Below are 26,432 nucleotides of genomic sequence, written 5' to 3'. Positions count from 1 at the left end.
GGACTGTGTAGAGGGAACCCTGACCCGACCCCTGCTGAGGCCTCACTTGAGTAATGCATGATGCCCTGTGTCAGGGCCAAGCTGCCAGGGCCTCCCATATGAAGGTTGTACCATAGCATGAGGGGGACTCATGGGGCGCCTTGTCACACGGCCTGTGAATGCTGACGAGACCGGAGCCCTTTCATTGAGTAGATACTTTTAGAACGCATCAGAGCAGGGGGCGGGGGGTACATCTAGTGTTGTAGCTACCAAGGCATGCTGGTAGTCCCGGGGTGTGATCCCAAGAAACAGAGTCCTAGAAACTGCCCAGCTATGCCATGCAGGGTGTGATCCCATGCCCACCTGCTCCTCCTAGAGCGCCGTACCCTCCCTTTCTCCCGGCCACATAATGGCCGGATCCTACGTCGTCGCTGCGATAGGAGCCCTTACAGAGTGTGGTAGCTGCTGTGGCTGAAACCAGTCAAATCAGCTTCCTCCATCAGACAGTCTGAGAAGAGACAAATGGGGAAAGCAGGTGCTGAGCCAGGCTGCCATCACCAGGATAAAAGGGAGACCTTTGGGTGGCCCAGGCCTGGCAGAGCCATTTGTGCCAAGCCCTGGCCTTAAGGGCACCCAGAGCAAAGGAAGGAGCATAGGAGTCGTATCTGACCTAGGCTGTGTAGGTGGTGATGGAATCTGCCCTCTTCCTAAAGAGAAAGCCAGGCCTGCTTTTTCCTTCTTCTTGCTAGGGACCTGCAGCCCATCTCTAGGCTGGGAGGAATCCTGTGGTAGAGATCCTGGCCAGAAAGAAAATTATGCCCAAAGATTCGAGCGTTTGCCAGATGTCCCTCCGGGTATCTCCTGGCACCACAGAAACGCCCTTTATGTTCATGTAGCCCTGGCTGTCCTGGAACTCACTCTGTAGACCAGGCTAGCCTCGAACATACAGAGATCTGCCTGCCTCTGTTGTTTGGGCTGAGTGTTGAGCTTAATGGCATGCACCACTCCTGTCCAGCCAGAAGCAGCCTTTCAGGAAGGCTATTCCTTGGTCTTCTGGTCCTGCCCTGTGTGGTGCATGTACCTCACATACTCGACAGAGGTACCCACCCATCAGTCTCTGGGGCACCTCGGCTGGGCTTTACCAGTTTTTCTGCTGACTAGATTCCAGCACTGTATTTTTGGTAGGGCTCCTCACCAAGCTGTGTGCACCTCTTCAGGGCACCTGCCCATTGTCCTTGGTCGTCCGTGTTCCCCCTGGTGTAAATGGTTCACAGCCCTCTCTCCTGCCCCTCAGTTGTTTGGAACCTTGGTGCAGAAGTACCATGGAGTGGAGCCGTGAGGGCCTCTTCCTGTCTGCACACCTCCACGCTGCATTGATATTCTGACCTCAGTACCCTTCCCGGGTGTAAAGTCTCCCCAGCTACAGTGGCCAACTGCAGTCACTATTCTGACGGCCATATTGCTTTGATTTGGATGGTGGAGCCATTGGGCCTGCCCTGTGTGCTTCCCACATTCCCCTGTCACTCTCAAAACACTTCCCTGCTTTCCAGAGTCATCCTGAAGTTGTCCAGCCTCAGTTGTCACCATAGTAACAGGATGCTGCCACCACGGAACAGGTGGCTGGGGTGTTGCTCTTCCGAGGTGTCTAGGTTTCCACGTCTTCTTCTCAGACCCCGCTGGGCTCCTCCTGGATTGCTTCTCTGACCCCTCAGAGATGTCCTTGTAGAATTGGCTCAGTCGTTCCCAGTCCTTCATGGTGTCTGTGTCTCAAGTGTCTACCCTGAATCCTTGCTACCCTCTGCTGGCTTAGCCCTTGACCCAGTACTGAGCCAACCCTCATGTCCCACCCCAGGTTTTCCTTCTGTGGTTAGCTGCCACTGCTGCCCAGATTTTGTACATGCTGGTGGGAGGTGGGTGGTTCACTACAGGGTGAACCTGTAGTAGTGGGTAGCTTAGCTGCATGTGACGGCTATTCGGGCTCTAGAACACAGCTCAGCTGCATGGGATCCGAGAACCTTTGGTCTGCCTGATTTTGTGCTGGGTTTATGGTAGAACCCTCTGCATCTTCGGTCTGCTCAGTGCCTAGTGTCCCAAAGAATGGGGCATGGGGCACACTTGCAGGCTTGTAGACACTGTGCCAGGCCTGTGTGAACCTGCTTGCCCTGCGCTGTGGCCTAGGGTGGATCTCCCCAGCTGTTGCCTGGAAGGCAGGCCATTCCCTGTGGTTTGACTCCTCGCTTGGTCCTCACATCCTGAGGAACGTGAGCAGCTCCAGGCCTGGACTGTGCCGGGAAGGGAGCGGACATTCAAAGCCTCTCTGAGGGACAGTGTGTGACCCGTCCCTCTCCCTTCAGCAGAGGATGAGGATGTACTGGCCTTCAACCTGCAGCACCTCGCCACCCTGGCCACAGTGTGGTCCCTAGTGGAGGCTGCTAGCCTGGACAGCGCGGTCACTTCACTGCAGGCCCCAGCTGCTGACCCAGACAGAGGCCCCAGGCTCACCCCTAGAATGCAGATTCTACAACGCAAGGACACCTGGGCCCCTAAAACCAAGCCCGTAAGTGAGCACGCTGACACACACTGCCCAGTGCCGCGACAGGTGGGAATTCCGCTGCAGGCCTGGGCCGCCTCCCACGCTCAGGTTCCTGAACGCTTGCACACAGGTATGCCCCCTGAAGGCTGCCATCGACCGGCTGGACACACAGGAAGTAGAGGTGCGCATGCAACTGGCAGAGCTGCAGCGGCGCTACAAGGAGAAGCAGCGGGAACTGGCGCGCCTGCAGCGCAGGCATGACCACGAGTAAGACGCTCAGGCGGGGATGGGACCCTTGACCCCTAGCGCAGCATGTGGCGAGTCCCTGCAGGGTGGTCCTGGCCTCGTTGGTCACCTTGTGGGCAGCGGCCCAGCTGGGACAGCCTGGGGACTGTAGTCTGCAGGGTGCTCGTGAGACCTAAGCAGCCAGGCAGTGGGGGGAAGAACCAGTCGTTCAGCAGAGGGCAGCATAGAGAGGCCTAACCACAAGATGGCAGCGCAAGGGGCCATGGTGGCTAAAGTGACTGGGTATGACCGAAGACTAGGAACCCCGGGGGGGGGGGGGGGAGTCGGGCGGGGGGAGGCTGGGTCCTACTCCAGGAGCAGAGCTGGAGTAAAGTGACTGGGTGTGACCGAAGACTAGGAACCCCGGGTGGGGGGGGGGGGAGGCTGGGTCCTACTCCAGGAGCAGAGCTGGAGTCTTGCTCAGCTGCCTGAGGGGCAATTAGAACCTCCTGACCAACATGCACAGGCAGTTAGATCCCAGAGTAGAGCAGGAGAGCCTGCTGTCTACTTACGCAGGTTCTGAGCAGCAGGGGCCTAGTTGAACCTTGCCGTAAACCCGCTCGGAGAGTACTGTCGCCCCCAGCATTCCTCTGCGGGGCAGTGCCCTCCAATAGGCCTGGGGAGAGTGTTTGGAAGTCTCTAACATAACCCTCTGTAACCCCAGGAGAGAGGAGAACTCCCGGAGTCCTGCACGACGTGGGCCTGGCCGGCCAAGGAAGCGCAAACATTCAAGCTCACTGCCCACTCTGCGTCCTGGGGGTCAGCTTGCCAGGAGCGAAGGCAAGAAAGCAAAGTGAGTCTGGAGTACGTGGGGCAAGCCTGGGCACCAAGAGGGTCACGATTCAGGAATTGCTGGTTCCCTGTACTCAATGTCTGAAGGCCTAGTATGTCCCCCCAAAAACCTGAGGCCTTGACAAGTGTCCAAGAGATAGAGAACTCTGCTGGGCACTGGCACCGTCCAGCACAGACCTCCTCTTCCCGGCATGGCCACCAGCGTCAGCGCCCCCTTCTGGGAAGCCACAGCCTAGACTTGGCTGCACCAACTTTGGGGACCTAAGGCTGTGGCATCACCCCACCAAGCCACCAGCCAGCCCTGGCCCCTTGCGTGCGAGGCGGCGTTGCGTAAAAGGCTCTTTATCTGCACTGTATGAAGTCGTTGGTCACGCTGCACTGCTGCTCACGGCTGCCGCGCGATGTTATTATCCATTACCCGCCCGGCGCCGTCGTTGGCGTACTCCCGGGCCGGGTATAATTGTCCTTCTCGGCTACAAATTGCCTCTCCCGGCAGGCCCATTTGCATAAATCCTCCGAGCTCCTCCAAACACGATTGGCGCGCACGCGTGTGCTCTGCATCAATCCTGATGATTTGGTAATAATAGTTAAATCGGCACTAAATGGTTCCTTCAATTAAGACAGAGGCAAAAAATTAATCTCAGGGCTTTATGTCACAAAACATTAGCAAATGCAGAGAAGGTTATGGGGCGGGGGAGTTTGTGTGGGCTGCAGGCATTGGAGAGGCTTCACCATATGGCTGGGGGCCTCGCTGAGATGTCCCGTTGCCCTACCCAGGTGTCACCCAGCAGGGACCTGGAGGGCCTTCCTTTGAGAATCAGTCTACAGCCTGGGGACTGTTGGGCAGGATAGGGCCACTGGAGGTTGAGGTTCAGTGGAGGGCATTGTCCACGGCTAAAGGACAGTGATGTACCCCCAAACTTGTCCTCTCTGGCCCTAACCCGCTCTGACTACATTGCCCGCGCTGGACTCTGTCCCAAGTTCCAGCAAGTAAGTTTAGCCTGTGGCCACTGCAACCAAGTTCTATGACCCAGAGAATCCAGCAGCCTTAGGCTGAGAAAGATCTGCAGCCAGATCCCTCTCTTTCCAAAGAGTGGGTTTCCTGGTGGTCTCCCCACTTCCAGCTCCTGTCTGGACTCTAAAGCCGTGTTCCAGAACCCAGTGGGGTAGCAGGCCTTGGGCCCCAGGGTAGGCCTCCTCCATGCAGGAAGAGGAAGTGTGAGGCCGAGCAAGGCGGCAGGAAGCTGGGGGTCAAGGAGGCTCCCAGAGCTGCAGGGGCTTCCTGCCTGGCCTCCCCTGCCTTCAGAAGTCCAACCTCCTTGCTGGACAGGAAGGTGGAGAGCGGCGTCTGGCCATATGAGGTCAGGGCCAGGCCAGGCCCTTAGTCCCCATCTGCCTCCCTCTCCCTCTGTTTCCCTCTCCTGTGAGGGCTGAGGGGCTGACAGGTGGGGGAGGCCGGACCCCAGCCTCTGCCCAGCCACGGGCAGACAAGCTGGTTTCCTCATAGGAAGGGGGTGCTAGGAAGGAAATGAAATCACATGCTGAGCACACTGGGATGTGGGGGAGACACAAGCCTGCGCACGTGACATGAGGATAGAGGGGTGTGGAGGGAGCAGGCGGGATCAATCCCTCTTACTGTTTTCCTCAGTAGCTGGGTGACCATAGTGGCCCCTGAGCTACCTACCAGCCTAGAGGAGACAGCTCACCATGGGACATGGGAAAATTAAAGCTGGATGAGTCGGGGGGCCACCAAGGACCACCAGGAACTTCAGCAGGTGGAAGGGACTGACTCGAAAGCTTAGCACTAACTGACACCCCCCCAAAAATCGAGCCGGTCCCCCTGGTCCCATCTAGAAAATGGGATGACCGCAAGCTTCCTTCCTAGGGTCCTGAATCAGGGACCTGGCTCCCCAGCAAAGTCCGCTGAGGTCCAGGAGTATGAAGCCCACCTTCCTCTGACTCTTGTCCTTCCCCTGTCCCTGATGGGAGTGGACCCTGTTTGTGTCCCCACATCCTTTTCTCCCTCCCCCACCTCTTTTCAAAGACAAGTTCTGCCTAAGGTATTCCTGACTGGCCTCTAACAATCTCGCTTCATCCTCCTAAGTGCCGGGATTATTGGTGTGTACCAGCAGTTAGCCATATCCCAAGGGCCTGACCCAGACTTGAGCCATTCCCTGCCCCAACTCCACAGACCTGAAACACTGAGGTTAGATAGTGACACAGCCCTGGCTCACAAGCACCGGGGTAGATCCCAGTGACCCAGTGACTTTGCCAGTCCCCAGATCCCTCTCCCTGGGTCACCAGCTTATGATTGTCACAGCAAGGACATCCCAACCCAGCAGGGAGATGAGTGGGAGATGGGAAAGATGTCCTGTTCCCACCTCCTGGTGTTGGTGGTCAGCAGTCAGAAGGGACTAGCCAGGAGGATCAGTACTGGCTGGACACCCCAGTCCTGCACATGGGCTGCCCCTCATGCTGATGCCCAGGTCCTGCTGCTGGGCTCACCCTGTGCCCACCACTGCCATCCCCCTAGAGCCGTCCGTGCTAGCCTGAGTCTGCTGTGTGCTGAGCTACGAGGCGATGCGCCCACAAGGAAGCGAAGCAAACTGGAAAAGAGTGCCTACACAGGCCTGCAGACAGCCTCCTCGGTGAGTGTCCCGGCCTCCACCCTTACCCCGGTGGGCACCATACATGAGATACTGGGCATGAGACAGTGAGCCCAGGTGAACCAGCCAGATTTTGGTGAGTTTTGGATTCCTTGATTAAAGGGATACGTATCTATGGCCAGAGGAGCTATTGCCCCCACCACACTGGCAACAACTTTGCCTGTGTGGCTTGTCACTGGTTCCCTGAACCACCACCGCTACCACCCCCAACTCCAGTAGAAGAAAACTCTATATGAGTGTAGTGAGAATGGAAATCCACAGCCATGATTCGAAACACCATGTCTCCAGCACCAGGTGAAATCCTGGGTCCTTCTACTTTTCTCTCTCTCCAAGGTCCTAGGCCCAGTGTTACCTAGTCTGTCACCTCCCACATTGGAAGGCTGTTTTATTTTTGTTTGCTTGCTTGCTTGCTTGGTTTGGTAGTGGTGATGGTGGTTTTAGTCTCGGTACCTGATTATATAGAACTTGCTCTGTAGATCAGGCTGTCCTCACTTGTAACTATATTCCCATCTTGGCCTCCTAAGTGCTGTAGGCACGGGCAGGATGCTGCCTGGTCATTCCTAGGACATCCTAAGGAATTCTTCACAAAAGCAAACAGCGTATACCATGACAGACAGGAATTTCTAGCTCTCGGCCTCCCCTGTTCTACCCTCCAAAGCTGAATGGGGGAGGGTTGGTAGATGGGTATGGTGTTTGCACCAGTAGGCGGCCCTACATCCCAGGCCAGATGTCCTCGGGACCCTTTTCAGGGCAAGTCCCCAAGAATGCTATTTTCTGGGCCCCCCTGCAGCAACAGAGGAAGTCACAGGCCAGGGGCTGTGGCTGGGACCGTGCCTGATGGTGCAGCTTTCTCCTCCCCTCCACAGGAGAAGGTGCGGTGCAAGAGGAGTGGTGGCCAGGCCGAGTTGTCGTCCTCCGTGGCCCACAGGGTGGCCCAGCTGAAGCCACGAGTCAAGAGCAAGGGGCTTCCCGCAGGCCTCGCTGCTTTCCAGCGCAAAGAGGCTGCCCCAGGTGGGCGCATCCGGAAGAAGCTCTCTAGAGCCAAGAGTGTCCAAGTGTCAGGGGCAGCACAGCATCCACACCCCGATGGGGACAGTGGCAGGGGCATGCCCAAGTTCCCAGCCCAGCCATCAGTGGCTGTGGCGCAGGAGGCAGGCAAGTTGGCTTGTGAGTGACAGAAGCCTGGGCCACGGTCACTCCGGGGCTGAAGGCAGGGTGCCCAGGGGTTATGGCTACCACAGGAACCAAGTGAAGTCTGTGAAATGGTTAGGTCCAGGGACCACTTCTTGTTGAGGAAGGCTGGGGAAGGAAGGAGCCTTTGTCTCCAGGCCACGGCTCGGAAGTTCTCTGCTCAGGGCAGCAAGAGACTCTGGACACACCCTGGAAACACGTTAAAAATAGCCTTCCCACCTCTGCCCTCAGCATCCGGCGAGTTGGTGGGGTATCTCTTCCTTCCCCAGCAGACAAGTCCAGAAACAGCCTGGAAAAATAGACACTTCCTCCCTCCCAGCTCCTCCTCCAGGGTCGGAGACTGAGGGAGGGCAAAGGGAAGTACTACCGTTTTGGGGGCAGGAAGCAAGGGGCCAGCTGGGCCAGCAGATACAGAAAGAGAGGGACTCCCCAGAGGGGAGCCCAGTTCTGCAAGGTGGGGCTGTTCCCTTCCCCTGTCAAACACTCCCAGGGTGGGGTCAGTACCCCAGGTTCCTGTCCCCACCCCTGAGCAGCCCAGAGGATGATAGTGTCTTCGTTGGCCATATTCCCTAGGTCCACCCCAAATAGCCAAATTCCACACCCAGTCACCAAGTCCTCTCTGCTGACCCCCAGGCAGCGGCTATGACAGTGAGGACTGCCAGGCACTCCTGGGGACAGAGGCGGCTTCCAGGGAGCCTGGGTTGGTGCTGCACCAAGGGGCCAGTGTGGCAGTGCTGGGTCCCTCACCTTCCTCCGTGGTCAAGATGGAAGCCAACCAAAAGGCCAAGAAGAAAAAGGAGAGGCAGGGTTTGCTAGGTAACCAAGAAACGGAAGCAGAATGGGAAACGGGGTCCTGTATACTAGGGTCCCAATGACCACTTCCCTCCCTCCCACAGGGGCCTGCCGCCTATCCAGCCCCGAGGGTGAGGTCAAGATCAAGAGACGGACAGTGAAAAGCAAGGTGGGCCCCAAGCTGGAGCGGCCCCCAGGTGCACCAGGCAAGAAGAAAGCCAAAGGCAAGGCAAAAAGTGGCCTTTGTGCCGAGCCTGGGGCAGCCACCGGCAGGGATGCCCTTTTCAGCCCCACGCGGACCTTTGCTTGCCGTGAGGAAGGCAACAAACTTGCCAGTGAGCGCCTCAAGAGAGCCACGCGCAAGAGCGCCATGTTGCAGCCAGTACTGAGGGTAGGCCTGTGGGGTCAAGTAGGCATCAGGGCGGTCAGTGGGCATCCAGAGGACACGAATGTAGCCTCCCCACTTCCCCACTCAACCCTGAACCCTGAGTCCCAGCCCATGCTGTCTGGAGAAGTCATTCCAGTCCTCACCCCGTCCCTCTGCCTGCCCTTCTTGAGCAGCGGAAGAATGGGGCCTTGTCCCTTGCCCTGTCGTCCCGAAACGCCAAGGCCATCCTGGGAAAGAGCAGGAAGCTGACGAAGGTGAAGAGAGAGACAGTCAGCAAGCAGGTAACAGCCCTCCCAGGCCTGGGGGAGGGGGCGCAGTGGGGGCTCAGCCCCTCCTAGCCTCCTCCCCTGACCCCTGCGGCCCCACCTAGGGCCAGGGCCGAGCTGTGAGCCGACTGCTGGAGAGCTTCGCTGTGGAGGACGACTTCGGGTTTGATGATGACAGCAGCTTCTCGGATGAGGAAGAGGAAGAGGAGGAGGCCGGCGTCCAGCTAAGTGCAGAGCAGAGTGCTGCCCTTGGTAAGCAGGCTAACGAGGGGCCGGGTGCCTGGGGAAGGGGTGGGGGTGGTGGGTGGGCCCACACCAACCTCCAGCACTGGTGTCCTCCCATGCAGCACGGTCCTGCACTATCCACAAGGAGGACCTGCAGGACGGACTCCCTGTACTGATCCCTAAGGAAGACAGTCTGCTGTACGCGGGCAGCGTCAGGACCCTGCAGCCCCCTGATATGTGAGGCCTGGGCCTGGGTGGGAGGAATGCATGCTGGGTCTGACCTGTTGGGGCAGCGAGACTCCTGCAGGGGTCTCACGTGCCCCTGCGATGCCCGCAGCTACAGCATTGTCATCGAGGGTGAGAGAGGCAACCGGCAGCGTATCTACTCCCTGGAGCAGCTGCTGCAGGAGGCGGTAAGGATGGCCCCCGCCTAGGGAATCCAGCCCGGTGGCTTTTCCCACCACCAGGAGGACCTTGGCCTGGCCTTAAAGTGAGTGGCAGGAGCTCACTGTTCACAGACTACTGTTCCTCGGCTCCCTGCAGGTCCTTGATGTCCGGCCACAGTCCAGTCGGTACCTTCCGCCTGGTACCCGGGTCTGTGCCTACTGGAGTCAGAAGTCTCGGTGCCTGTATCCGGGCAACGTGGTTCGAGGTGAGCACAGTTGAGGCCAGGACTAGGGCCAGGGCCGCTCTGAGAGCTCCCCCCTCCACAGTCCAGCTTCCCCTGGGGTTGGAGCAAGGCAGTGGTGGGTCTGCTCTAAGTGCACACTGACACCAATTTACCGGTAGCCTTGAGAACGTGAGAAGGCAAGGGATGGGGGAGGACTCCCACGTCCAGCTAATCAGAGCAGGCCCAGCAGGCTCAGGATCCCAGGACCTGGGTCACCAAATCTCCCATCACACCTGGGCAAAACAGGGCATTAGGGCCCTCAGGGCAGGAAGACTCATGGTCTAAAAGGGAAATGAGCAAATGGGTAAGAGTCCGCTGGATGCTCCCGGGAGGACTTACAGAGAGATGTCTGTGTCGGGAAGCTGTGTATGCCCAGGGGTGGGATCGGTGGCTCTGATGCCAGGTGGCCAACGCGATGGTGCTGGTTTATCAGATGGCCGGTGTAGTCAGGTTGCAGAGGCATCCCGACATCTTTGTTGGCCCCTGCCCTCCCCTGCCTTCTGGCTAGACGGGCTGGCCACATGCTCAGGGTGTGTGCTATTGCAGGTGCTTCTAGTGACGAAGAGGAGGATCTGGACTCGGTGGTGGTGGAGTTTGACGATGGCGACAGAGGCCACATAGCTGTCTCTAACATCAGATTGCTGCCGCCAGACTTCAAGATCCAGTGTGAGCATCTGCCCAAGGGCGGGGCTCTCCCCGCCTGCATCAGCTCCCTGAAGCCCCTTCTAAACGTTGGAAACGTTCCCAATGTTCTGCCCAGGGTGGCAGTCACCCACAGCAGGCCTGTGATGAGCCCCTCTGTCCACTCCACAGGTACTGAACCCTCTCCAGCCCTGCTCGTGTCCAGCAGCTGCCGGAGAACCAAAAAATCATCAAGTGAGGCCCCCCAACCCAGCGAAGCTCCTTCTCCCAGCCTGTCCCCCAAAGTGCAGGATGGCCCCGAAACTTCCAAGACCCCAGGGAAGAAATCCATCAGCAAAGACAAAGCCGGTATTTGTAGAGCTGGGAATGGAGGGATCATGGGGGTTTGCTCACTGGGAGGCATGTGGGGTCGGGGAGGGCTGAGTGGAGGCAGGTGGTGGGCACAGGAGGTACCACTGACTCTACCTGACTTTTCCCTTCCCACCCAGGCAAAGTCGACCTCCTAACCTCAGGTGCCAAGTCCCCCACGGGGGCCTCAGACCACTTCCTGGGCCGCAGGGGCAGCCCTCTGCTGAGCTGGTCAGCAGTGGCCCAGACCAAGCGGAAAGCAGTGGCCGCTGCAGCGGCAGGTGGCAAAGGGCCGGGGGTGCTGCAGAACCTCTTTCAGCTCAACGGAAGCACCAAGAAGCTGCGTGCCCGGGAGACGCTGTTTCCCGTGCACAGTATGGCAACACCCGTGTTTGGTAACAGCTTCCGCGCTGACTCCTTCAGCAGCCTGGCCAGTTCCTACACACCCTTTGTCGGAGGGGCTGCGGCAGGCCTGCCAGGGGGAGCCCACAAGCTGCTTCGGGCCAAGAAGGCTGAGCGGTCAGAAGCAGAAAAGGCAGGGAGACGGCGGACGGGCAGTGAGTTCCTGGTTAAGCTGGACCATGAGGGTGTGACCTCTCCTAAGAACAAAAACTGCAAGGCTCTGCTCATGGGCGACAAGGACTTTGGCCCCAAGCTGGGGAGGCCGCTAGCCAGCCCCAGTTATGCACACCCAGCCCTCATGGGCAAGGACAAGAAGGGGCGGGCGCCTGTGCACCCACTACCGATGGGACTAGCTCTGCGCAAGTACCCGCTGCCCTGCGACAGTGACTGCCCCAGCTCCTACTCGGATGAGGATGAGGATGGGCCGGGGCTGGCCACTGGTGTGCCCTCCCGCTTCCTCACCCGCCTCTCCATGTCCTCCTCCTCGTCGGGATCCTCCACGTGCTCCTCCTCAGGCTCCGTGTCCACCTCCAGCCTCTGCTCCTCGGATAACGAGGACTCCTCCTACAGCTCAGACGATGAGGACCCTGCCCTGCTGCTACAGACCTGTCTCGCCCGCCCTGTCCCCGCCCTGCTGGCGCCACCTGAAGCCCTGCGCTCCAAGGGTAGCAGCCCCCATGCCCACGCCCAGCGCTGCTTCCTGTCCAGGGCCGGTGTGACTGGTGCAGGCGCTGGCGCTGGCCCCAGTGGTGTTAAATCCAAGTTTAAGCGCAAGGAGGCCCTGAGCTTCTCCAAAGCCAAAGAGCTTTCTCGGAGGCAACGGCTGCCCTCCGTGGAAAACCGGCCAAAGATCTCGGCCTTCCTGCCTGCCCGGCAGCTCTGGAAGTGGTCGGGGAACCCCACACAGGTAGGTGGGCTGTCTCCCTGAGGCAGAGTGTGATGTCAACAGAAAAGTGGCTCCCTCTTGCTCCCTCAGACCCCAAACGCTTCTTCTGTAGGTGTCCTTCACTTTCAGATAAACCATTCAGGGACCAGGCATGACTCAGTGGCCGGGAGCACATACTGCTCTTGCTGAGGACCTGGGTTCAGTTCCCCGCACCCTCGTAGGGCAGCTCACAACTGTAACCGTAACTCCAGTCACAGAGGGATCAGTACATAAACATAATTTTTTAAAATCTCAAACCATTTGGAAACCCCCAGGCAACAACAAAAACCCACCAGTAGCCTAATGAACCTGCTAGCCAGTGCCGTGATTTGCACAGTAGAGACACAGGTGCCGGAGCATATCGCATGCTTGCTCCCCGCGCTCTGTGCCACTGAGGAGCCTTTGCTGCTGCTCAGCCAGCCAGCTTTGGAAGGCTGCAACGCACCACTGCCCAGACACACGGACGGCTTTCTTTGGTGGACCTGTGCTGATTGTAGGCTTTCTATTTGTGTTGTGTTATTTTTGTTGGTTTGTGGCAGAGTCTCTCTGTGTAGCCCCTTGGCTGGCCTTGAACTCTCAGAGATCCACCTGCGTCTACCTCCTGAATGCCGGAGTTAAAGAGTTAAAGATACCGTGCATCATCTTGCTCAGCTGTGTGTGGGTTGTTTTGTTGTTGTCGTTTGGTCACTGTTGCTGTTGTTTGTTTTGCCCGTCTAAGCCAAACTACAGTGAGCATCTCATGTGCTCTGCCCTCAGATCCCATGTGACTTTGGAGTCTGTTAGTCTTTCTGTCATGACCAATATGCAAAGAGAATCCAAGCGTAACCCACCTCATAAGGACTCTGGCAGTGTCCCTTCTCCACCCACTGTGTGGCCGTTTTCTGCCCTTGCCAACACAGATAAAGACCCACCATCCGTCCCTCCTGCTTGCTCTCAGTTTCCCCAGCCACCACCTTCCCTTAAGGGCCCCTCCTCACCACCGTGTGTCTGCTGGTCTGCCCTGCAGAGGCGAGGCATGAAGGGGAAGGCCAGGAAACTCTTCTACAAGGCCATTGTCAGAGGCAAGGAGACGCTGCGCATCGGGGACTGTGCGGTCTTCCTGTCGGCCGGACGACCCAACCTGCCCTATATCGGCCGCATCGAGAGCTTGTGGGAGTCATGGGGCAGCAACATGGTGGTGAAGGTCAAATGGTTCTACCATCCCGAGGAGACCAAGCTGGGGAAGCGGCAGTGTGATGGGAAGGTGAGGTGCGGGCAGGCGCACTGGGGCCCAGCCCCTGCACAGGGCCTCAGGGAGAGAGATCAGCAGCCAGCATCGCCTTGTCCTGGTGACCTCCCCACGCCCACGGTCTTTCCCAGGTGTGGGGCTATGCCTGCTAGGACCATTCTCAACCTTGTGCCCTTTCCCGGCAGAACGCCCTGTACCAGTCCTGCCACGAGGATGAGAACGACGTTCAGACCATCTCCCACAAGTGCCAGGTGGTCGGGCGGGAGCAGTATGAGCAGATGATGCGGGGCCGCAAGTACCAGGACCAGCAGGACCTCTATTACTTGGCGGGCACCTACGATCCTACCACCGGACGCCTGGTGACAGCCGACGGTGTGCCCATCCTGTGCTGAGCTGCCTCTGCCTCTGCCCACCCTCGTCCATGGCTGCGGCCAAGAGGTCGGCTAGCCAGGAGCTGGTCTGAGCAAATATGCAATCCTCCAAGGCGGGGTTAGGCTTCTCCTCGCGGTTCTCTGGAGAGGGTTCCTAGGCTGGACTCCGGTCCCATCCTAGCTGCTCCAGAGGGAGGGCCAGCTGGTCCCACGGGGATTGGCTGCCCTGCCCCTGCACCGCAGTTCTCGAGAGATTAGAATCCAAGCCATATTTCCCTAGTACCTCCGACTGTCTCCCACCAGGGAAAGCAGAAATCAGGTGTGTTGTCTATTTATTTCTCTATGTAAATATTGTATTTCTGTGGGGAAGTTTTATTGGGGAAAAAATGGAAAAGGATTCTTTTTTTCCCCACCTTCGTGACAAGGGTGGGGAGCGTGAGAAGGGTGTGTATGTATGCACATGCACACATACGTGTGTGTGTGTGTGCAGGGTGCGTGTGCGTGCGCATAGGGTGCGTGCAGGGTGTGTGTGTGTGTGTGTGTGTGTGTGTGTGTGTGTGTGTGTGTGTAGGGTTTTGTCCTGGGGTTTTCTTTGGAAATGCACTGTTCTCAGCCTAGTTGAATTCCAACAGGGGCATCTGTGACTGCAGAGGCTGCTGGAATGGGGGCAAGGCCAAAGGCCATGGGATGGTCACACGAGACCCAGTCACATCCTCTAGTCTCTCGACATGGGGGGCCAACTGTGTGAAGGAAATTACACTCCGGTTATTTCCTTTCAATACATCCCATACATAGATGTATTGGGGTGGGGCGGTGATAGTGGTCCCCAGGAAGGAAAGGGGTTCCAGCCACAGGATGGAAACAGCCAGGATCGGCCTGCCCCACTCTGCGGCCTAGTAGTATGGCAGCAGCCATATATATCTTACCTCTGTTTGAAACAAAACAAATGAACAAATATTTTGAAGTATCAATAAGAAACATGGATGTTTAGGCTTCCTTTCCTGAATATTCCGAGTTATCTCTGGTTTCCGTTCCCACAGCCGGTTTGTTGCAGGGAGAGAAGCCTGGCCTCACTCAAGTAGGGTGTAGTTGGCCCCTCGCCCCCTCTCCACCCCTACCACTTCTCAGCCTCTTCCTTAACCTTCAGGGCACCAATTGCCTCCCCCCTCCCAAGAGCAGCAGGGGCTTCCACAATGGTGCAGCTGGGCCAGGTCCCTTCTGGGCCCGAACTTGGGGCCCACCTGGGACTGGTCCACAGTTTTTCATGAGTACCTCTTCACCAACGGGACTCCCCTTTTCCCATCGGACTTTCCCTGCCCCCCCCCCACCTCTGGCTAACCTCAAGTGTGGATGATGGTGAGGCTGGGCCAGAGGTGCTGGCGTAAAAAGGAACAGTAGATCGGCAGGTGCTGCTCACCCAAGGGGAAGAGGCCCATCCGGTTCCCTTTCTCTTAACCCACATCCTGGTCCTGCGACCCCTCTGTCCACCCCACCCCTCGTGATGGTTTCTGGACCTTTTTCTATAGCCACTCAGCAGGGCAGATGGCATGGCAGGATCATGCATGGAGTATATATCAAGAGTCCCTTCTGGCCCCTTGTGCCCACACCCTGGCCCCAGCAGCCCTTCTTATCCCATTATGGGAAGAGCGGGCTAGACCTCAGAAATGCCTTGTGGCACACATGCTCCCCAAAGCCCCGCCAGGCCAGTGTTTCCTAGGAAGCCAGGAGTATTGAGAGGCGCCTGCCCTAACTGGGACCCTTCAGCCTCCCTTCCTCTGCTCAGGCCTACCAGGCATCTGTCCCAGTTCCAGGGACTTCATTTCTCACAGTCGTCGCTCAAGGGCCCTCTCGGGGTACCCCATTCCCGGCTGTCCCACACCCTGAGGCTTTCTGTTCTCCACATGAGTGCAATATTTCATTCCTGGCGGTCGTCGGAAGAGATGGCCACCAAGGTCCTACTCACGGTTAAGGAATCAGAAAGACGGTGAGCGAAGAAACAGGCGCCAGGACTGGCGCTCGGAAGGTGCTGCTGCTCAGAGTCCCCATACCCGGGGCACCAGAGCACGCAGAAAGGCTGATCTGTGGGCCGCCTTCTGGATGTTTCTTTCTCCCTCTGCTGAGCTGTCCTCTCTGTCTTTACCCCCCCCTTCCTTTCTGTGTGTACACGCTAATGGCGTGACCCCCTCCTCCCCATCCGTGGCTAACCGTGGCGGAAGCACGATTCTTGTAAATGTGTAAACTAAGAGGCGGGTTGGATTTTTTTTTCAATGTAAACACTAAATACAAAACAAACAAAAAACACAAAGGTTTTATGAACAGCAAACTCTATGTAAAGGCATTTTAGTATTAAATTTTTTATTGATAACTTGCTTAAGAATAAATATATGAACTATTGTACAGGTGCTCAATAGTCCAGATTGTGACTGTGCCTGCCTCCTGTAAGTGTGTCACGTGGTCCGTTCCTGTCCGGGCTGGGAGAAGACTGAGGGCCTAGAATGGGTTTAGGTGACCTCAGGCTTAGAGACACAGCTCTACACCACCCCAAGTCATAGGCCCTCGGTCCTAGTCCTGGACTTGTTAGTCAGGTATGAATGATGGGTTGGTCACCTGTCCAACTTGAACCAGATCAGCTAGCCATGTTAGAGCCCACAAACACAAGGCAACGGGGAAGGGTGGCCGCAAACACAGCTCCACACTGTGAACCCTGCCTTAGTGAGGGTCTGAATGGATTTGTTCAACAAAAACATCTCTCCCAGACAGCTGTGCAGAGAATAATAAATAGTGATTCTGATGGGCCTGACAGTGCACACCTTTAAATCTCAGTGCTCGAGAGGCAGAGGCAGATGGGCCTCTGAGTTTGAAGATCGCTCGGTCCTCCATAGCAAGTTCCAAGCCAGCCAGGATTACGTAGCAAGACTCTGTCTCTTGGCAGGGAGGGAGTAAAAGTTCTAGTGGTTAAGCAGAGAGTTGACTAAGTGGGAGAAGCGAGGACCAGGCACCCCCAATCAGGGAGTTGCAGACCCAAAGAAAGCCCAACACTGGCAAGGCGACACGGCCGTGGTTGGTAACTCACTATGGGTACTCTGAGATGGGACTTCAGGGCAAGGCAGATGAGAAACAGCAAGGTTGGTTCTGGGAGTGGAGCTGGGTCCTTAGCTTTGCACCTCCATGTATAAGAGCTTAGTTGTACATACACACACACACACACACACACACACACAGAGCCCTGCCTGGCTGACGTGTCTCTCCGCTATCACCTCCCTGCCCGCCACTGAACTACTTTGCTTCGAGACCCTCCTCTCAGGGAAGCAGGATAAGGTCTCCTGCCTGTGTGCTTCAGCAGGTACCTGCTACAAAGACTGCCACTGGATTCTTCAGCCCATTCCAAGTCCCACCCAGGCCATAGAGCTAGGTGCCCAGGGTGCTGGCAGACTCGTCAGCTGTGTGTGGGGCTGTAGACTGCCCTGAGATTATCCGAGGCCATCACCTTTGGGACAGGTATCCTGTCATTCCCGGCTGCTCAGCGGGTACTGCCTAGCGCCCACGCGGAGTCTGAGACGAAGGGAAAGTTGGAGTCGGGGGTGCAGGAGCACTGGGCTCCCGGCTCGGGGACCCTCTGTGGACTTGAGATGTCCAGCTGCAGGAACTTGGCTTCTTGCTGGGCACAGGGGGGCTGGGTGTCGCATGGCTCCCGGAGCCCCTGAGACAGAAATGTTAACAGTGTCATCCTCTGCCCATTCAAGCCTGTTTTATGGGGAATGTAGCTCGGTGGTAGAATATTTGCCTGGTATGTGCAAGGCCTTGGGTTTAATCCCAGTAACATACACAGACCCCAGAGAAGTGGGGGGGCGGGGGCATAAAAGGCTTGCTTTGCTCAGGAGCCCTGATGCAGGAAGATAGGTAGGACCAGAGCCTAGAGGGTGTCGGTGACATCTGCCATGAAGCCTGGCAAGAGCCCCCGCCAGCAGGCCTTGGGCCTCTCTCTGGCCAGCTCCACTGCAGTCAGCAGTGCTAAGCAGTAAGCATGGCAGGGAGCAGCTGAGCAGCCAGCCACCAAGACACCGTGTCTCCAGAACCCCAGACAGGCAGGCGGGAGAGACTGGGAACAGCTGCCCAGCAACTGTATGGGGGCCAGGTGGCCAAGCTAACTCCCTCACAGCACCACGGGGTGGGTGCTCTCCTTTCCAGCCCAGAACAGTGCCAGGGCTTGCACAAGGCTCTCGATGTGGATAGTCATGGCCCGTGAAGCAAGCCCCTCTGGTTGTCCCTGAGTTGATCTAGGCAGCTTCCTGAAGAAGGGGGTCCCAAGTAGGGCAGAGCAAGTGGAAGGAAGATGGTGGCCAGAAGGTGAGGTGCTGGAGCAGGAGGATGGCAGGATGGAACTTGTAATGATCTGCTGGCAAGCAAGTAGCCTAAGAGCGCCAGGAGTCCACAGATATGTCTCCCTTGGTGGCCTTGGGTCAGGGTTAAAGGGGCCAGGCTGGTCCAGGCTCCAAGAGAGATTCTGCACCAAGACAAAGGCCCTAGTGTGGGGGAACTCAAGGCGGGATTAATGCATGCTGCTCACAAACCACGACGTGGGGCATGCTTCAGGCGGGCTGCTACTGACTGCATCATACCTGAGTCAGTGCCCAGTGTCAGGACCTCCCCTAGGAGCCCTAAGAGACACGGTAGGACATGGGCGACACGGTGGGACATGGGCGAGCCAGATCAGACTCCCAGTCTGGCTTCACATCTCAAGGTTCCCTCTGCTCCCTCCTCCTCCCTCCTCCAACCTTGCCTCAGACACTGTGGTCCTGGCCTTCCAGAACCTGCTGCTCTCAGAACAGGGCCCAATGCAAGGGCAGGATGGACACGGGAAGGACGCAGGCTGCGGCACCCCGAGGGTTAAACATGCAAGACTACACTTTGATCAAGACAAACGAGCCATTATGTGAAATGCTGAAGCAAGATAGATGATGGTACTGGGTGGGTGAGATCAATAACAGTGATGTTTTATCAGGTAGAAATGACAACCTGGCTGATCGCAATTCGTTTTTAATACTACGAACCGATTGGAGACGAGGGGGCTTTAATTGCTGGGCCTCAGCCCTGGCAAGGTTGCCGGGGGCTGGTGGGGCATTGAAACCACTTAGGCCAGGCAAAGGGGAGCCCTCACCAGCGCTGAACTTTGAGAGGTGCTCGGGGTCTGTGGGGGTCACAGCCTGACCTGTGTCTGAAGCATCAAGGGGCAAGAGACAGGTAAGGAGGGGCAGCCGTGGCTCTCGTGTGGGCTAAGGAAGCTCCCGAAGTAACCAGCCAGAAGAATGGCTGGGCCGTTCCCTGCGCTTAGCACTACTCTCCTGCCACCACGCCTGTACCAGGACCCCATGGAGGATCTCAGCCTCTCCTCTTTGCTGTCCCCTCACCTCCTGCAGACCCAGCCTTACACTTTCTGAGCCACTCCTGGTCACACACCCCTTGGGTCTCCACAGGCCACCTGCTCAAAATAGCCTAAGCAGCGACGAACTTCCCTCTAGGCAGACACATCCAGTCCTCTGTCCCCCAAGCACCAGACTACGGCTGGCTGGACCAAGAGGCCATGACCCAGCCCTCCAGCCTCCTCTGGGGAGAGACAGGCAAGGCAAAGGGCCAGCAAGCAAGATGGGAGCCCAGGACCTGCAGCATCTGTTGTCTGGTTTCACTCTTCTATCACCTAAGAATCTGCACCGTTTCCACAGACCTTGTCCCCAGCCTGCTGAGAATAGGATGAGGGTTACAGGAGCCAGGCGGTGGTGGCACACACCTTTAATCCCAGCGCTCGGGAGGCAGAGGCAGGTGGGTCTCTGAACTCGAGGCCAGCCAACTACAATAGCTAGTTCCAGAACAGGCTCCAAAGCTACAGAGAAACCCTGTTTGAAAAACCAAAAAAGAAAGAAAAGGGGGGGGGGGTTGGAACCAGCATGTGGGCGGGGATAACCAGGGGTCCCCAAGAACTCAGCTCCCATGTAGGAAAAATACACTCCCAGGTCCACTGTTTCAACACCTCCTGGTGGGACTCGGACACAGAGACATAACAAGTCCTCAGTTGGACAACAATGCAGGCAAAATAGGCTTCTGCCTGCTATCGAGAGACGTGATCCCAGCCTCTCTCTTCCCAGCAGCTCCTTGAGGACCAGGTGGCAGTGGGTTATCTTGGGGTGTCACCCTGTGTTGCTTCGTATTCACTCATCTCTGAGAGCAGTACTGAATGTTAAGGTGTCCACCTGCCCTACCCACCGTGATAGATCTGAGCTAGACCTCTCTCCGCACTTGTACGGGGCCCCCATAGAAAAACTTGGCAGGAGCATAGAGGATCCCACAGCCGGGCAGGCTGAGGCAGAGGCATGCAGAAGCTGTTGACAGCGAGGAGAGGCGTCCAGGAGTGAGGGGGTCCCAACCGGGCCATTCAACCTGTATCTCCTTAGCCCCACAAGCCTACTCTCAGGAGAGTATCCATCAGATTTACTGAGGGCCACACCCCTGAAGGGATGGAGGGGTGCTGTGGCCCCTTGAACAGCTCTGGAGAACCCACACCCTCTTCACCAGGAGCCTGGGACCAACTCTGGTAACAACAAAAGCCAGATTGGTGACTCGCGGCTTGGAATTCAGATAGAGAGAAGTGGATCAAGCCGCTGGAAGCCATCCTACTACAGACAGGGCTATGGGGGAGGGGCTTTGCGCTGGGAGTGAACAGTGGTTTCTGCAACTCCCACCCCGTCTGCAGGGGCTCTGACCCCCAGCCCCACCCAAAGGAATCCTAAGAGTACCCAGCCCGTGCAGACAGGAGAATGGGTCTTGCCTCCATCCTAGCGCTGTGTTTGGGGCAGTATTAAAGGATCGTCCTCTGGACACTGTGTCATTTTTGCATTCCAGGCACGTTTGACCTCCATACCAGCCACTGGAGTCCTGAGGGCTTGCGGGAGGGCCTCCTGAAGCTGCAGACCCCAGCAGCGGAGCAGCTGCCAAGTCCAAGGAGGGTTTGCAGGAAGTGGGAAGCCGCCCTGTGGGTTCCGTGCCCCACTGTGAGTGGCCTCCTGGGAGTGTGCAGGGATATTCCACGCGTGTCATTGTGCCATTCCGGCTGTAGTGTCTGCAGGTCCCCTCTGCGCTGTCTTCCTGTCTGCTCACTGGGGCACCCCAAGGCGGGCAGCGCACATCCAGATTGTAAATGTGAGAGATGACCTTACCACCGCCCTCCTCCAACTCAGTCCCTTAGCAGGGGATTTGCAGCCCCGATGGCAACCAGAAGTGGCCTGGAGGTAGTGGTGGTGCACACTTTAATCCCAGCACTCGGGAGGCAGAAGCAAGCAGATCTCTGTGAGTTCAAGGCCAGCCTGGTCTACAAGACTTAGTTTCAGGACAGGCTCCAAAAACTACAGAGAAACCCTGTTTCGAAAATCAAAAAAAAAAAAAAAAAAAAAAAAAAAAAAGAAGAGAGAGAGAGAGAGAGAAAGAGCCCTGTGATGGTGTCCTGGGCCATCAGACAGGAGCTCCAAGCACAAGGCTCCTCTACCTTGGGCTGTGATCCAGACCTGTATAACACAGCCTGTTTTCTTCTGAGCTGTCTTGTCTGTCTTTCCATCCTCCCTAGGTTAATTGGGAGCCCACATGAGATCTCACTTTGCCCAAATTTCCAAGCAGTCCCCTGCTCCCCCCCCCACAGTTGTGGGGTGGCCTAGAGATCCTCCTCACAATTGGTTTGCTGAGGAGGGAAAGTTAAAACAGCCATTTTTATTTGGGAGCCTCCAAAGGAGTTTATGATCTTGCCCCTTGTCAGGAAATCTGTCTCCATTTAGGAGAAGCCGTCTCCAGGCTGAGGTGAACAGGGAAGTGAGGAGACGCCACACTGTGGGTAATTACATTTCCCCCTCCAGGTCCCCGGCTGCCCTCTCTGACCCTAAGCACTTAGGCCTAGGGCACCCCAAAGGCCTGAAATGTCTCCCATTTGGGGGTGACTGCAAGACTAGAGCTGGACAACCCACACAAAAGAGCCAATGCAGAGGACTGGAGGTGGGTGTGGAAGAGACCCTGACAGGACGAGGACCAGGGTACGGGGCAGCCTGAGGCTAGGCTATACACACTTTGAGGCAGAAAAGGTGCCTCAAAGATGATGGTGATCTGAGGTATCTGCTAGGAGGCATCAAGCTTCTAGCACACAGGACTTCAAAGTTTGGAGCCCATTAAAACCCCCCCAGCCTCAGGGCTCAGGATCCAAACTTCTCCAGCAACAATGGGGAGCCTACTCAGTGTCTACAGACTCCAGGGAAGTCTCCCCTGTTCTCAGTTGGTTCTGCAGACTGACATGTGCCTCTCTAGTCACGTGACTCAGCACTTCCACCTCCCACAATCATGGTGATTGGCTTTAGGGTGAGCATCTGACCCAGGACGAGCCAATCAGAGCTTTCTCCTAGAGAACAAGCTTAGTGCTTCTTGGGAATGGTCATCAAGGGACCTTATAAACCCTCAGTGGTCACTCTAGCAGAAACCAGACTGTATGATAAGCTGCTGAATAAATTTCAGAACTTTGGATTTAATTTGAATTTAGAGAAGGAGGAAATTTTTTGTAGCATAAATGTTGCATGAAATATTTGGTATATACTTATGCTAAAAATGACTCACTCTTTGTCTGAAGTTTGAATTTAACCTAATAATTTGTATTTTGTTGGTTAAGTCTAGCAACTGTGAAATCCAGCTGTCCAATTCAAACTGGGTATGCCCCCCCCCTTTGCCATAAACAGGTGCTCCCAGCTGTCCAGCACAGGGTAGAAAGGATGTAAACAAAAGGGGTTGTGCTGGGCCTCCCTCACCCCAAGTGAGAAGGCCTGCTAGCCGAAAGTGTGGCAGCCAGCTTTGCAAACAGTTCCTTGTAGGGTGGCAGCCCAGCCTCAAGTAGACAACTGAGCCCGAATAGCATTCTCTGAAGGAAAACACACAAAAGCGAAACAAAGCAAACCTCCAAGGGTTGACAAGAAGCATGGGGCAGCTGTCTCTGCGTCTGAGGCTCAAGGAGGTTTGTGGCATAGAAAGCAGAAGACTTGTTGGCCTGTGCCTGACTGCACATCACCGAAGGCACACATGGGGACATGAACAGGGCATGTGACCTCCCAGCCAGCCCAAGCTTGCTTGATAGGCTTGTGGACACAGACTACCTCATCACGAGTCTCTGCGATGTGCACAGTGGCCCTGGCACAGACTACCTCATCACGAGTCTCTGCGATGTGCACAGTGGCCCTGGATTCCCACCGGCACATGAAAAGAACACAGCTTGGTAGCTATATGCCTGTAATCCCAGGACTTGGGAGGTAGAGACAGGAGGATTGGGATTCAAGAGTAGCTTGGCCGCAGAGAGAGTGTGAGGGTAGCTTGGCCTACAAAAGAAAAAAAAATTAAAACAAAATCTTCACACTTCTGATTCCAAATGTAATTCCACACTGCTTGGCAGTGCCCCGGCTTCTGTGGGCCCTTCCATCATGGCCCGCAGACAATAAATCTGTTCTTGCCTTAGTGGACACTATCTGAACTGCACAGACCACGGCTCTCTGTAGAGCTCCCCCATCTATCCCCACAGCAACAGAGTGTGAGAATAATTCCACAAGGAGCTTAGTCGTGGCCCGTCCTCACCACTACCTGGGTACCCAGGGCCCTGGTGGCCTGGCGTGGGACCTGACCAGAGGCAGGGTTAGGGACAGGAGTTGGTGTTGTGGAACACTTTACACCTTGTGAAAATGTGTCACTGTGATTGGCTTAAATAAGGACTGAATGACCAATAGCTAGGCAAGAGGAGATTAGGCAGGACTTCAGGGGGACAGAGAAGTCTTGGGGAAGAAGAAAGGCGGAGTCTCCAGTCAGACAAAGAGGAAGCAGGACACACAGAAGGAAAGGTAAAAACCACAAGCTTCACAATAGCACAAAGATAAATAGAAATGGGTTAAGTTATGAGAGCTAGGCTAATGTCAGGCATTCATAACGAATATTAAGCCTCCTGTCGTGATCTGGGGACTGGTGGTACAAAAAACCCTGCGGCAAGTTGGCCACACCAGTGTCCCGGGCTTAGGCTCCAATCTGTGTCAGAGCCTTGCCATCTACAGCAAAACACCAGGTGGCCCCTGGACAAGGTCCCTCAACCATGGCCCCAGGGAGATGGAGGATAGGATGTGGGTAGCACACTGGCCTGCTATGGACAGGGAACCTCAAAACTGTTCCTCTGTGATGTCCATGTGATGAGAGACCTCTGCAACTTTGACAGGACAGGGTTCAGGAGCTGACCCCAGGGGAAAGGATTGGTCCTTCCGCCAGGGCATGGCCCTCCCATCTGCAGCTCTGCCCAGGAACAATGTGGAAACTCAGAATGGGGGCATCTCAAGAAAGGAGGGCACCTTGACTTGTAGTTTCTTGGCTGGGGCCACATGCATTTTCTTTCATATCCTGAAGCAGCTTCAGATTAAACAGAGCATCCTTGTGAGGCCCCAGCACCAAGAAAGAAGAGCACTTCTTGCTTTGGACCAGGGGTGGCCATGGTAACTGTCAGTCATAACCGTGGCCAAGATTAAGGCTCAGGCCGGCATGGTGGGATGCAACATTAATACTGCCAGCACTTGAGAAGCAGAGGCAGGTAGTAAGTTACACCAGTCTGATACAAAACAAGTTCCAAACCAAGGCAACTGTAAAACCCTGTCTCAAAGGGGGGAAAAAGTATAGCAAGGCAGTGGTGGCGCACGCCTTTAATCCCACCACTCGGGAGGCGGAGGCAGGTGGATCTCTGTGAGTTCAAACCTAACCTGGTCTACAGAGCGAGTTCCAGCACAGCCAGGACTACATAAAGAAACCCTGTCTTAAAATTTTTCTTTTTAGGGGCTGGAGAGATGGCTCAGCAGTTAAGAGCACTGCCTGCTCTTCCAAAGGTTCTGAGTTCAATTCCCGGCAACCACATGGTGGCTCACAACCATCTGTAATGAGGTCTGGTGCCGTCTTCTGGCCTGCAGACATACACAGACAGAATATTGTATACATAATAAATAAATAAATAAACATAAAAAAAGAAAAGAAAAACAACACCACCACCAACACAGGTGTACACTACCACACCTGGTGGTAGGAATTTAAAAAATTTTTTTTCTTTTTAACTAACTAATAAATAAATAAAGGAGGAGGAGGAGGGGTGTGGGGAAGGGAAGAGAGAGAGGAGGGCAACAAAGAAAGAAAGAGGAAAAGGAAGGGAGAAAAAAGATGCCTGCGTGCAACTTCCTAGCTACTCACTTAAAAAGAGGACAACACAGGCATGGTGGCTCACACCTTTAGTCCCAGCACTCAGGGGGCAGAGGCAGGAGGATCTCTGTGAGTTTGAGGCCAGCCTGGTCTACAGAGCGAGTTCCAGGACAGCCATAGTTACATAGTGGAACCTTGTCTCAAATCCACAAACAACAACAACCAAAGTCTCACCGACTCCTCAAGGGCACCAAAGAGGAGGAGAATGTGAGGAAGGAGACGGGTCCTGTGCTCACCTCGGTGGCACAGACACTGACACTGGAATGATACAGAGATGAACATGACCCTGCACACGGATGATGTACACATTCGCGAAACATTCCACAGTTAGACAGAGAGAGGGAGGGAGCCCCTCGTGGTCAATAGTTCCAGAGCTTTCTTAGCCTGCCTCTCTTCAGGCTGTCCCCAACTGGATTGGGCATACTGATCAGTTCCCTGGGAGTTAGCTTTCTTGTCTGTGATAGGGCTGGTATTGGCCAGACGGCCTCAACGCAGACATGGCTGAGTCCTGCATGTGGCTATAGAGTCAGCAACAGCTGTCCATCTCCTGCTTTCAACGTCAGCAGTTTTAACCAGGAAGAGCCCCAAAACCACCCTCCCCTTTTCCTCCGGAGTAAAAACTTTATCTCCCAGCTTCCTCTGCAGCTATGTGGAGCTGTTAAACCAAGTGGGTTTTTTTGTTTTGTTTTGTTTTGTTTTGTTTTGTTTTTCTGAGCCAGGGTTACTCTGTAACAGAGCCCTGGCTGTCCTGGAACTCGCTCTGAAGACCAGGCTGGCCTCGAAATCTCAGAGATCCGCCTGCCTCTGCCTCTTGAGTGCTGGGATTAAAGGCATGCACCACCATGCCCCGTGTGAAGTTGAGTTTTGACCAAGATGGTTAACATGTAATGGCAAGCACCTTAAACACGGAGCTGTGCCTTTTCTCTCTTCCTGCTGGTTGGAGTGTAGATGGAAGGCGCATGTTAGCATCCTTTTTAATATGAGAAGGAAGCCACATTTGAGAGCAGCAGACAAGACAAGAACCTGACTTTCTAACGATAGACACACTGCATCTCAGGGCTTTCCAGTCACAAAACCCCTCCCCCTTCCCCTGTCCATGACTCCACTCTGCAATTCTCTGGCACAAGACCCCCAACCCCGTTCTGCCAGGATGCCCTTTAAGAGACCCTGTAGCCCTGAGGGACCCTTTAAGTCCCTGAGGCCACAATCTCCTATAGTTTGATGTCTCTGCTGGGTCAGGCCTTCCAACAGCATGGAACACTCACCCCAGTCTGCAATTATGTATTTATTGCGGGTTTATTTGGCTGCTGCCTTCCCGGGACTGTCATTAACATGGTGGCAGAGCTCCTGCCTGGGAGCTCAGCACTGTGTCCCCAGCATCCACAGGTCTGGGCACAAGAAGGCATCTCCATTTGTCCTCAGCTCCCAGGCCACAGACCCAGA

At 55.8% G+C, this 26,432-nt stretch overlaps 1 protein-coding gene and 1 non-coding gene across 5 annotated transcripts in view; both read left to right on the top strand.

Moving 5' to 3' along the window:
* The window catches only part of Bahcc1 (BAH domain and coiled-coil containing 1), a 61,949-nt gene extending 45,843 nt beyond the window's left edge, over positions 1-16,106 (top strand). For 2 of the 4 annotated variants that reach the window (XM_087909650.1, XM_087909649.1), the window contains 17 exons: positions 2,334-2,536; positions 2,643-2,779; positions 3,462-3,590; positions 6,123-6,237; positions 7,122-7,414; positions 8,084-8,262; positions 8,343-8,629; positions 8,800-8,907; positions 8,997-9,144; positions 9,240-9,354; positions 9,455-9,530; positions 9,661-9,769; positions 10,334-10,453; positions 10,601-10,777; positions 10,918-12,086; positions 13,111-13,347; positions 13,518-16,106. In XM_087909650.1, the coding sequence (XP_087765776.1) occupies positions 2,334-2,536; positions 2,643-2,779; positions 3,462-3,590; positions 6,123-6,237; positions 7,122-7,414; positions 8,084-8,262; positions 8,343-8,629; positions 8,800-8,907; positions 8,997-9,144; positions 9,240-9,354; positions 9,455-9,530; positions 9,661-9,769; positions 10,334-10,453; positions 10,601-10,777; positions 10,918-12,086; positions 13,111-13,347; positions 13,518-13,724 (3,809 nt within the window). In that variant the 3' untranslated portion in view covers positions 13,725-16,106. Of the gene's footprint in view, positions 1-2,333; positions 2,537-2,642; positions 2,780-3,461; positions 3,591-6,122; positions 6,238-7,121; positions 7,415-8,079; positions 8,263-8,342; positions 8,630-8,799; positions 8,908-8,996; positions 9,145-9,239; positions 9,355-9,454; positions 9,531-9,660; positions 9,770-10,333; positions 10,454-10,600; positions 10,778-10,917; positions 12,087-13,110; positions 13,348-13,517 lie in introns of all 4 variants that reach the window. The other 2 variants (XM_087909652.1, XM_087909653.1) reach the window with 2 other exon arrangements.
* Positions 16,107-25,217: 9,111 nt separating this feature from the next.
* Positions 25,218-25,320, top strand: LOC125397187 (U6 spliceosomal RNA). Its single transcript, XR_007231020.1, has one exon. It is a non-coding gene; the product is annotated as a U6 spliceosomal RNA (small nuclear RNA).
* Positions 25,321-26,432: the final 1,112 nt, after the last annotated feature.

The sequence above is a fragment of the Myodes glareolus genome, chromosome 9 (genome assembly GCF_982192425.1).
Source record: "Myodes glareolus chromosome 9, mMyoGla1.1, whole genome shotgun sequence".
NCBI lineage: Eukaryota > Metazoa > Chordata > Mammalia > Rodentia > Cricetidae > Myodes > Myodes glareolus.
Note: the sequence above shows the minus strand (reverse complement) of the source record. Positions and strands in the feature narration are given on the sequence as shown.